Consider the following 12,429-nt stretch of genomic DNA (forward strand, 5'->3'; position numbering starts at 1 on the left):
AGGCCATTAGCCCCTGTGGAATGTGTGCATTGTGAACATTTAAGGCAGTCCGTTTCCTGGGTTGCTATAGACTGCCAACGTGTGCAAGTGTAAACATGTTTTTGCTGCTGTGTATGTGAACTTAATCCAATGCTTTATGAGCCAAAGAGTTCTTTTAAGGTATTCTATTGTTCCATCCAGCTTGTAGGCAATTATTTGATCAACATGAAAGTGGGAACCAGTGCAAATTCTTACATTCAAATTCTAATGCTGAGTAGAATTTGGAGCAAATAAAAATTGATTTGGAAAAGTGTGGATGCCAGGCAGTTCTAAGAATTAAAATGGAGTTGGCTACCCAGATTTACTCCAGATCTAATAGTTCAACGGACATAACTCTCTGCCTCTTTGTCTTTCCTTTTTTCTCATACTGTCCCTCCTGCAAAACATTCAAATCTCAGGACTGTAATGTATTTTATTAAAACAGATTAATTAAAAGGGTCACATTTAAACACATTTAAATATTTGAGCTTAAAAATGTCTTAAGTACTTAAGTTCAAGTACTAATAAAACCATATTATTTCCCTTTCTCTTGCAGATAGTGCATCTCTAGAAGATTTAATTAGTGCAAATTGTCATGAAATTAAATGGCTAAAATTTCTTTAATACCAAAGTGTTTTTTTAGCCAAGGGCTTACTTGGCATTTCAGTGGCCTATAAGGTACCAGGAGAAAAATACATTTGATTAAATTGCTTGTAAGCCTAGAGTTGCTATGAGCGAGTAGGCAGCCATATAAATATCCCAAATAGCAATAGCACTTAGATTTATATACCGCTTTATAGTGCTTTACAGCCCTCTCTAAGCGGTTTACAGAGTTAGCATATTGCCCCCAACAATTTGGGTCCTCATTTTACCCACCTCAGAAGGATGGAAGGCTGAGTCAACCTTGAGCCTGGTGGGATTTGAACTGCCAAATTGTAATCAGCTGGCTGCAGCAGAAGTAGCTTGCAGTACTGCACTCTAACCACTGCGCCACAGAGGCTCCTAAATAAATAAAAATAAAATAAATAAATAAATTTAATCAACATTTAAACTGAGCTAAAGTTAAACACAAATTTAAAATTAACATTGAGCCTGTTTGGTCTAGTGGTTAAGGAACTGGGCTAGAAGCTAGCTGGGTGACCTTGAGCCAGTCATTCTCGCTCAACCCTAGGAAGGAAGGAAGCAAGCAAGGGCAAATCACTTCTGAAATCTTGCCATAAAACTACAGAGATTTGTCCAGGCAATTGTTGAGTTGAAGTCATAGATGAAAGAGAGACAGGTAGAGATACAGATATCCTACTCTGGTTAATATTTTCTTTTTATGAGCCACTAAAAATTAGAATTTGGTGACAAATTTAGGATTGGTTCTGGGAGTGACAACCAAGGCTTGTTGGCATTGCATAAAATTTAGAGTCCTCTGGTTTTGCTCTCCTGATAAGGTTCTGTGCAAGTTGGTGGAGAGCATATCGTGAGAGTCCAGGATTTGATTCGCAGACCAATTGCTGTGCCAAAGATTCAAAAGGCAATTAGACTTTCTTGGTTTTTTTTATTTGAAAACCTTTCACTTCTCATCCAAGAAGCTTCTTCATTTCTGATTGAATTGTGAGGAATGGAAGGATTTATATTTTTGTATAGTCATCTGGTCATTTGTATTGTGAAGATTATTAGCTCTCTGAGAGACGTTGAGGCCACTTGGGGGTTTATCTGTACCCTCAGGATCACCTGAATCATAGTGCAAATGGGTATCTGGAACCTTCTTGGAATACCTACTGCATCCATAGTTTGCCTCTGTGAAGCTTTCCTTTTTACCTGGTCTCTCCTTGGAGCAATACCTATTAACTCTGAGAAGGCAAAGTATACCAGCAGGATTCCATTTTGTTTTAAAATGTCATGTCTAGAACACTGCCAACAAATCCTAGCCTTTTGTGCTAGAGTCCTTACATCAGTTGCAAATTCATAAGTGACATAATGCACGTTGTGTCATTTGTCTTTCTGAAGATGCACAAAGTTTGACAGACTCAGGGTTTTTCTCACCATTGCATTGAAGAACCCTCTGCCTATTCCTGAGTTGGCAACAAAATTCTTTTTTTTTTTCTGCCGCCTGACTTCCCCCAAAGTTTATGGTGATTTATACAAATTAAAGCTATCTTAAGAATACTGAATTTAACTCCGGTATAGCGAAGGATGAATTAATGCTGTTTCACTCATGGTCAGGGGATGAAATGAAGACAAAATCAGGCCTAAAATATGTCAAGGCATGTTTAGGCTGTGGTTAGGTGTCAGTGGGGGAAAAACCCTGAGAGGGACAAAGCAAAAAGCAAACAAAAGGTATCTCATTTTTATGTATGTTTTGGCTGAAGCTAATAAAATGGCTATGATTTAGATGATAGTTCCTAGTAGGATCGTTTCATGCATTATACTTCCTATGCCTACCTTTTACATATTTAAAACTGTGAAGACAAATAAGAGGATTGTGCGGTGAACCAGGTTGATGCCGTATGCTGACTGCCAAGCATTGGGTTGTTGTAATGTATAATGTAGGATAACCCTAGAGCAGGGGGTCTTCAAACTTGGCAATGTTAAGACTTGTGGGCTTCAACTCCCAGAATTCCTCCTCCAGTCATGTTAGCTCAGGAATTCTGGGAGTTGAAGTCCACAAGTCTTAAACTTGCCAAGTTTGAAGACCCTTGCCCTAGGGTATCAGGCAGGAAGTGACAGATTCTGTCAGCTTCTTAATTAAGGCTTTTGAAGATAGTTTTCTAAGATGATGAAGAAGCTTACTTTTTTTCAAGGAGGGAGTTTATTTGGAATGGAATCTCTTCCTCCCAAAAGTGCTTTTTCAGGAGGCAATTGGACTTTCTGGTTTTTCTTTGAAGACATTTCGCTTCTCCAGCTCTAACTTGATGGTGGGGAATGGAAGGATTTATACTCCTTGCAGATAGCTGGTCATTTGCATTCTTTTTAGAGAGTCATTGAGGCCACTTGGAGGTTAATCTGTGTCCTTAGGGTCACCTGAGTAGGGCAAATGGGTGTGGAGCCTTGGCTGCACGATCTTTTCTTTGCCCCGTGTCCCTTCACTGTTGAAGGTAGGTGCAGGTTGTTGGGGATGAGTCTGTGTTGTCTACATCTCAAACTGAAGCACAAATGGTTCCTGTAGTCTGCAGTTTTTCTGGAAATCCACAGATCCCTTCCTTCTCAGAATTAAAACTTGACCTATCCATTTAGAGAGTTGCTCTTGTACAGGAGTGCAAATCAGGAAGTACATTCACTAGTTACAAGGATGTCTTTTTTGCAAACTTTTTCAGGTCATTTCCTTGACTACTGTGATAGGTCAGCTTTGCTATCCTGTTATTTTGGGTCCATTTAAATACTCTAAAGCAGGGCTGTCAAACTTGTGGCCCATGAGCTGAATGCATCACATGCTGCCACACCCCCATCCTGTTTAATGAAGGGGGGGAAGTCCCATTACATCACGTGACGCTGCCATGATGACACAAGTTTGACACCTCTGTTCTAAAGTATTAAGAGTTTTTTTCTGATCTCTTGGCTTTGGTCTGAGTGGAGTTGAGGGGAATGTAGTGCAATACATCTGCACCAGAAGAAAAAAGGTATGGTATGGCATCAGCAACAGAATATTCGTAAAGAGGATGAAAAAAGGCAAGATGGCAACTGTAGCAGAGGAAAGCAAAGCCCTATCCCTTTGTATGTGCATATCATGATGACAAGTACAAATGGGGTGGGCCTTTGTGCTGCCACCATCACCATCTTGGTTTTTTTGGACTCTCCTGCAAATGCCACTGCATGTTAATATGAAAGAGCTACTCATTTTTGTATTCTTGTCCAGAACTTTCTGCAAACCTAAGTGACTCAGATCCAATTTATTTAATCTGAGGTTTTCATAACATTTAGCAGCAATGTAGTGGTTTATCTTTATCTGATGGTAGATGTCAAATTGCTTCATCTGCTGGCTGCTTTATTTTCATTTGCTATTGGTTGAGTTCTTTGTTATTTTTGGTTAAGCTTTTTTTAAAGTGGTCCAGGTTTTTAAGCAAGATATATATACTGATGTAATTACTTCCATGTAATGCTACATCAGGCAAATGAACATGCATGGCTTTGCTGGCTGCACCAAATATCATGTCTTTATGTTCAGTTCATGTTCAACTGAGCAAAACACCCATAACTAATTACTGACCGCTACATGATGTCTGGTGATAACTTTTCTTCCTATTTAAATTGGTTAAAATGAAACTGTCTTGCATCTCTAATAATGTCAACAATGAATTGTGACTGCAGAATTCAAGGATATAAAACACGTCCCCTGTACAGAGTTACTCTGTATTTGTCTGTGACCTTTGTTGATATAGCTGTAATATTATAATCTCTTACTGTGTTGGTAATTAGCTGGCAAACTGCAATGTGGTTTTGAATTCATCTTGGAGGAGGAAATTTCATTTTCATGTCAGCTGGAAAAGAAAAGCTGAGAGACCTCTCTCTTGTGGAGAAAGAACCAGGCTGCATCTTCTGGGAAGATCTGAGCCTCAAGGGATGGAGATGTGAGGTTCTACCAGCATTTTCACCAATATTTTGTACTCTTGCCATTTCTGAATATATTCCATATTCAATTAGGCTTTTAAATGTTAAATGTGAGCGAAGATAGAACATTTCCTGGCTATCTCATGATTGCATACAGCTATCTGTGGGATAAGAAAAGATCAACTTCTCAATAATTTCTGACTTTCCCTTCTCCGTTTGGCTTCAGGCCCACCCATCTACCCATTAAGTTCAAAAATAGACAGCTGCTTGATCCATGTGGGAGGACTGGGGCTGTGAGGCTGGGAATGAGATGACACCAAGTTAATGAGCCTGCTAGTGATTTTAAGCCATTGACCTATAGGGCAGGAGCTGAGTAACTTTTTTCTTTCAACTGCTGGTTGCCATTTCTCCGATCAGTCTCTCTTCAGTCTCTTCAATGTTGTATTTCCAGCAAGGAGTTTCCTCTGTAGTTTATTTTCTGACAGTAGTGATCATTCCCCCCAATCCCAGCAGGTATGATCCTTCCTGATTGAAGATCTTACCTGGGAGCTGAGTAGAATATCCATATGTAGGTTAGTGCTGGTGCTTTCTGATAAACATCCAGAATAAGTATTTAACAGTCTCTAACTGTTCTGCTCTGTCCTTAGAATCATAGGAACGCTGTATTACAGTAATTGACTAGCGCAGAAAAATAAGATAACAAATTATGACAAATATAGCAAAACGCAATAATTATAAAACCCATGAGGTCAAATATGGGAGGGGGAAGGAGAGAGATTCTCAAGCAATGCAGCGTTGGAATACCTGGTCTCAACTGTCAGAATTAAAGATGGTTTGTGATAATTATGACGGACTGAGGACACTATTTAAGAATGTAATGGTTGGTGAAATGGCTAACCACTGCATTTTTCAGGATCGATTTATTCTCTTGAATGTGAGACAGAATTTGAAGTGATTTTGATTGTGAAGGTTGGCCCTCTACAAGTGGCTTATCTCCACAGTAACATTACTTTTTGCCATATATACCTAGGAAATTTTCCCTTTGGATTTTTACATACAGTAAAAGGTGAAGCATCTTTTGCTGTAACTTAAAATTATGTTGTATTATAATGTGAATATGATTATGGAACCCCACTACACAATGTCTTGATTTTTAAATCTCCAGGTCCCCCAGGCACTCCTTAGTTTTTAAATACGAAATAGTCCCCTCTGATATATGAGGAAGTGCATATAGATAACTAATCTCAAGTGAGATATGCAAATCGCAGGAGTAAGTTTATGCTTACAATTCCCGTGCTCTCAATAGTCAATGCTCCACTGAATTATATAGTACTATTTGACATAAGCAGAGCAGGGGAAAAAATCTGCTCTTTGCTCAGAGTTCTTTTTTAAAAGTGAAACTCTGTAAAACAGCTAGATCCGTAAGTGATCTCAATAGGTTAATCAGGTAATGCAGATCTATTCTCTTTTAATGTTCCTTATGTACATTCTTCTTGATTCACTTTTGTTTTTACCTGCTCCTTCGGCTGTAATGATTTAGTAGCGAAGGTACTGCCTTTATTAGTCACCTTGCAGCAGTCCCAGGATATAAAGTTTAAAGCTAATAAGTGAAACAAATGATAAGTAGGTCCAACTTGCTTTTCCCAGATACAAGGATGTGTCTTAGTTCCAAGGAACTAGAAGAAGGACATGGGGCAAAAAACATTGTTCATTTTTGCCTGAGTCCCATTTCTTACTTGTGGACTTTGTGGTCTCTTTCAGATCCGCTGGCTCCCTCCCTCAGAGGCTACTTCTCAGGGCTGGAAGTCCCGTCAGTTCTGCTGAATCCTGTGTGAGTACAGCACAAGCACCACTGGCCAGAGGCTCCAGCCGATCACCAGGGGAAGTACAAGGGCTGTGGCTTCTGGTTTTTGTGGTGTGTGTAGAATGAACGTCTGTGCCTGTGATTACTCACCCTTGCAGCTGTTCCCCCATCTCCACATATCTTCCCTGTGAAAAACTACACTTTGACAAGGAGGACACTCTTATGTAATTTGGAGGGGACAGATTTGTTGTTCTATCTATGGCATATTCTTATTAGTAATAGTATTAGTAATATTAATATTCTCGAAGCTCAAATCAGCATACACCGGAGTCCTAATTGTTAATTAAGAGAAACTGGGCCTGGACAGAGTGATGATTGAAAATCATGGTATTCAAGTGGGAACTGGACTCTGTATCTCTTCAAGTCCAAGACCAGCATCTGAACCATTGACTTAAATCAACTGAATTGGCTGAAATTAGAATTTGTAATGCCTTCAAAATGACATATATAAGAAAAAGCATTTTTTGTACATTTTTGCTCATGGTAAAAAAAAAGGGGGGTGGGGTGGAAACAGGGCTAAACCTTATTTTAACATGATGTTATTAATCAGTTAAAAATGGATGTAGGAATGAGCTGAGCTTGTTGACAGTAATAAAAAAATAAATTATGAAATTATAAATTAAAGACCCTAATCATGTAGGCTAGTGGGTATATTTGGAATGTTAAGGCCATTACAGTGAATTAAATCTGATGATGTTCCTCAGATACCACAACAAAAGACAAAATATGTTGCTTTCTATAGTTGCCCACCTTGCCTGTGATGGGAGCTTTCCAAGCAGAGTCTTTTGTAAAGATTGCATTCCAACAAGAGGACCTCAAGATGCCTTCCTTTCTCCAGTGATTAGTTATCCCCCATTCTTTTAGGGATGTAAATAATCCCTTCCCTGTGTATAAGAGACCCCTGTAATATGTAGGTAGGGTTGGGAAGAAGGGAGTACTATTTTGCCTGGGTTCAAGACAGATAGAGAGCTGTCTTCAGATGACCTGAAATAGCTATAGCACTTAGACTTAAATACTGCCCTCTCTAAGCAATTTAAAGAGTCAGCATAGTGCCCCCAACAATCTGGGTCTTCATTTTACCAACTTCAGAAGGATGGAAGGCTGAGTCAATCCTGACTCAGTGAGAATCAAACTGATGGCAGTTGGCAGAATTAGCCTGCAATAGTGCATTCTAACCACTGTGCCACCATATGGCTCTTAGTTGAATGTCAGAATAGACAAGTGATATATACCTACAATGTCAAGGGTTCATGTACAAACAATTCCATCTACCCTCTAGATAAAAAGAACCCAAGCCAGCCTCTGATTTTTGAAGCTTTTTGTTTCTGAATCAAAGAGGGTTAATTCACCAGTTATCTTTCTCTATTTTTAAATTATTTTTAGCCAAATAAAAGGAATCTGCTGTGGGTTTTTTTTAAAACAACAATAACAAAAAATAAAACTTCACTGGCTGTGCTTCAGGGTTGGAAAGCAGTAAATCAAGAGTACATACTCACAGGGCTATTGAAAGACAACGGCCATGAGATGAAAAAAAAGAAGAAAAAATGCAAGCTGAATTTAGTTTTGTAAATAAAATGGGACAGCTTAAGAATGCCAAGCAGTATAGCTGCCCTGATGGGCAGAAAGGAGGAAGAAATTTTTCTCCCGAGGAGCTGCTGGTCTGAGTCAGGCAGTGGTCGAAACTCAAAGTCCTTTGGAGCTGTATTTTTCAGACCTCCTAAAGATAGATTATTCTTTCTGCATACTATGTCTCCTTCCTACCCCTGAAGAAGCTCTGTGGATTTAGGAACTTAATGCATATTCTCATTTCAGCCCTGGGAGTTGAAACTATTAGGCTTCATTATCTTATGGTGTAGCCTGGTAGCGCTCCAAAATGGATTGGTTGCTTTTCTTGCGTTCTTTGCTGGCTGAAGACATGTGACAGAATACAAGCTGTTGTTCAGAAAAAGGTATACATGTGCCATGAGTGATGTCAGATACAGAGTTGTGACAGTTGCAGAGAATGGTTTTGAGTTGAAAGAGGGAGGTGTCAGCATGCTCAGAGGAACACACCAGATTTAGAAGGATGGCAACATAATTAGATTAAAAGAAAATGAGCAAAACAGCTCTTAACAGCAGTAAAATAGAACTAAACATCAGCAGTAGGATAAGATGCTGGCCGACTGCAGGAAAAACAAAATGGCTGGGTGTGAGAATGTAATGGAGCATACAATAAAAAAGTCTTGGCAGCTTGGTGAAACCTTAAAAGAAGAAAATTGATTTGATGGGGATCACATACAGTGCTGTCAAAATATGGTTTCTTGATTGTGGTTTAGTGTGTTATATAAATCTAGGTACTGCGGTTTATGACTTAATGTACATTTAAACCCTAATTGTGGCATACTGAGCCATGACTTAGCATGACATATCAACCCAGCAAATCCCACTGACCCATTTTCCCCTCACATAAGAACACTTTCAGATTCTACGGGACAATCTCAAAATCACAACACCAGAATATTTCTGATGCAGCTTCTGCTTAGTCAGAAGTCAAAAAACTGGTCGGCAAACTTCAATAATGTAAATGGCTCAATAGAGCCAACCAGGAAAAATACAGTAGTCCAATGATAAAAAGAAATTGCTGTTGCTGATACAAAAGTGGGCTACCATTTCCAATTCCTTTACATTTGAGAATGTGGCTAGTTTTGGATTATGTAACTGTGTTGGCTGGGGATTTGGGAGTTGAAAGCAAACATACTTGAAGGCCATCTAGTTGGAGATGGTTTTGAAGAAGCTGTGTGATGTTCACTGGCAGTCTATAGAACATCATAGAGTTCAGATGACTTCTCTTCATGCTGTGCTTATGAGCACCCAACATGAGACCAGTCTTTGCTGGAAATTCACTACTCAACCTTTTAGTTTGCCACAGCATGTTTTTATCATGTATGAAATTGTTAAGCATCTCAGAACAAGTTGAAGCTTCATATCTAAATTTTAATCATGTTTAGTCCAGTATTGTATTACATTGGGAGAAGAGATGCTGTTCCTCTTCATTTTAAATCCCGCAATTTCTATTCCAAAGTGAGTTTTGAAATTGCTAAGCTTCGTTAAAAAAAAGTAAGTCCAAATGAGTACATAAATTATTGTTAAAAGAAGATAAATTTCTTATTCCAGTAACCTTTTGTCCCTCTACCAAATCTATTCAGCTTAATCTTCTCACATTTGACAATCACATCACAGCTTCATTAGACAGAATACAATGATTTGCACTGGCATTCTTTTTGCAAACTCAGTCAATGTATTTTTCCTAATATAGCAACTTTCTTTTCCCAAGCCTAAATAATTTAATCATCAGTGACTAAATAAGAATTGGCTGGTGTTTTTAAGCACAGATACAATGAGCGCAGCAGTAAGTTATTTTCATACTAGCATATTTGTGTATGAGAGGGAGAGATGTAAAAATAAGATTGGAGGACTCACAGATTTTTCTCTCCAAAACATTATGCAAACATAACCATATTTGGGAACAATTCTCTTATGTTATTGCAACAGTAAAACCACGGAACATCTGTATGTAAAGTTCATCTTCCATTACACATATGAATCTTAAGGTATCAAAAAAGGAACCAAGCTCTCTCTTTAAAAATCAAAACCATAAAATGGATATTTCAAACATTAAAAGTACACCTGCTGGCAAAGCAGCCTAGCAATGGAAAACGGCTACATGGGTTGATCCTACTTCAGGCCGATATTTTACAATGGCCTGTTCCTATTTGGAAGATGAGCCAATACTTCAAGTTCATTATTCTTGCTGGCTTAGATCATTTTGAGGAAGAGATTCTTGGACTCCACAAATCCAACTTTTGCAAATAGAAAAGCTGCCTTTAATTGATTTCAGTACCTATCTTTGGGCAAGTAATTATTCCTTATCCTAGCCTATGTCTCTAGGCTGCTGGTAAGGGTGAGATTTATTTTTTTGATCTTATTCCACAGTTGGACAAAAGGATGGGTAGCATACATTGTTGAGTAATCATTATAAAATCAAGCAAAAAGTCAGCATTTCCACTGACTTTTAACAGGATTACAGTTTTCATTTTGCAAATAGATGCCATGTAATTATAATTAATTGTTTAGTAGATTCTCCAAATTGTTTCAATCACTGGAAATCATATCATCTATAAACAGGAACACATTTCAGTTACCGTATTTATCGGCGTATAACACGCACAGGCGTATAACACGCATCTTCATTTTAAGAGGGAAATTTCAGGAAAAAAATTAAAAAAATTCTGCCTGCCTGCCTTAGTTTCTGTTTGTTTGGGAGCAGCTTCGGCTGAGAATAATAACTATTCGCCTCTTTACTCAGCCGAAGCTGTTCCGATTCAACCATTAACGAAGGCAGGCAGGCAGGCAGGCAGAACGGAGCACTGCAGGCGGGCGGGCGGGCGGACGGGTGGAGGTGGGGAGAAACGGGCGCTTCAGGAAGCTGCGGTGACAGGAAAAGCCCCGCTTCTTTGAAGCAGTTTCTTCCTGTGCTGGTGGAGGAGCGAGAGAGCGACTGAGAGAGCTGACCCAGAGAGAAGGACAGGCTTCGGTTGCTTCCTCCCTCCCCTTCTTTCATTTGTGTCCTTGATCCCCGATCCCAGCAGCATTCACCGAAGGCTTCTTAACATATATCGGCGTATAACACGCATACATCATTTGCCCCCTATTTTCAGGGGGAAAAAAGTGCGTGTTATACGCCGATAAATACGGTAATTCACATTCTTGTGATTCAGTGTGACATTTAGCAAGTTATCATTTCCTAGTCTTGAAGAGGGTAGATGTACCAATTCCTCAAGATCTTCTTCTGTTGCTCTAATAGCCAGGTAAAATGGCCTATCTCCCACGGGTAGAAAAGGTTTCTGCAGTTCAAATGTTGGGAAACAATAGGATTGCAACCTTTGGAAAAGCAGTTAAAATGCTACTTGTCCACAAAGCCTTCAGAGATTAAAGGTAGAGTGTAAAACTGCAGTTTTCTTGGCAAGGTTTTTCAGAAGTGATTTACCTTGTCCATTTCCTAGGACTGAGAGAGAAGAACTGGCGCAATTGGCTTTGTGCCTAAGGCATTGGAATTCAGATCTCCCAGTTTCTAGCCTTAACCACTAGAGTGCATTGGCTTTATCATATATTGGTAACACTGAAATAAAATGTATAGTCAGGAAAAGAAATCCAAAAAAACAGTATTTCTGAACATTAGATAAAAACATTAACCCAGTGTACAAAGTTTGCTGAATAACTAAGTTCTATTCTAGCTATTTGTACCATAATTGTGTATTGTATTTCAGTTGGTTGCAGATTAATAAATAACTCTGTGAAGAGTTCATTGTGCCTTAGGTATATAGATCAGGCTACTTCTATTTTTATCTATTATCCAAACCCTGTTTGTTAGCAGCGAAAATAGTTTTCATAGTCCTGTCTCCGGACCCCAGGGGGAAGCCATTTTCGCCCTCCCAGAGGTCCAAGGGAAGCCTCCGGACCCTGGGGAAGGCAAAAAACGGCCCTCCTGGAAGTTTCAGTAGGCCATGCCCACTATTGCCACACCCACCCAGCAATCAGGCAGCAAACTGGTTGCTGGGATTTTTGAATACCACCCCTAATGCTCAGGCTCTTTTAAGTTGTGTAAAACAGAGATCTCTTTTGAGTGGCTGAGGCAATTTGTTCTCATTTGGTCTTCATTTTCAGGAATAAGATTAGCAGATAATCAAGAGGAAAAAAGAGAAATGTGTAGCCTATACTAATTAGTGATACTTTATAAATTTGGTATATAATAAATGAAGTTTCTGATGACACATTTATTTCTGCCTTAGGTATCAGGTGTGTGATGGCGGCTACACTCTGTCTTGTGGGTATTAATACATTCTTCCAAAGTCGCTATTGATGTCTTACCTTCATCTTCCAAATTGCAGTGTGGTCGGTAAGTCAGCATCTACTGCAATCATAAAAGTACACTTTATTTTGAATGAATCAAAAATCTTTTAATATCTCTTCAA

General features: G+C 39.1%; 1 protein-coding gene across 5 annotated transcripts in view; it reads left to right on the forward strand.

The window, feature by feature from the left end:
- RBPMS (RNA binding protein, mRNA processing factor) overlaps window positions 1–12,429 on the forward strand; it is a 113,079-nt gene that overhangs the window by 92,086 nt on the left and 8,564 nt on the right. For all 5 annotated transcript variants that reach the window (XM_087957365.1, XM_087957368.1, XM_026672908.2 and 2 more), the window contains 2 exons: window positions 6,316–6,385; window positions 12,247–12,353. In XM_087957365.1, the coding sequence (XP_087813491.1) occupies window positions 6,316–6,378 (63 nt within the window). In that variant the 3' untranslated portion in view covers window positions 6,379–6,385; window positions 12,247–12,353. The remainder of the gene's footprint in view (window positions 1–6,315; window positions 6,386–12,246; window positions 12,354–12,429) is intronic.

This window comes from Notechis scutatus, chromosome 2, assembly GCF_049901735.1.
Source record: "Notechis scutatus isolate UNSWTSFEM ecotype Mainland chromosome 2, rNotScu1.2, whole genome shotgun sequence".
NCBI classification, from domain to species: Eukaryota; Metazoa; Chordata; class Lepidosauria; order Squamata; family Elapidae; genus Notechis; species Notechis scutatus.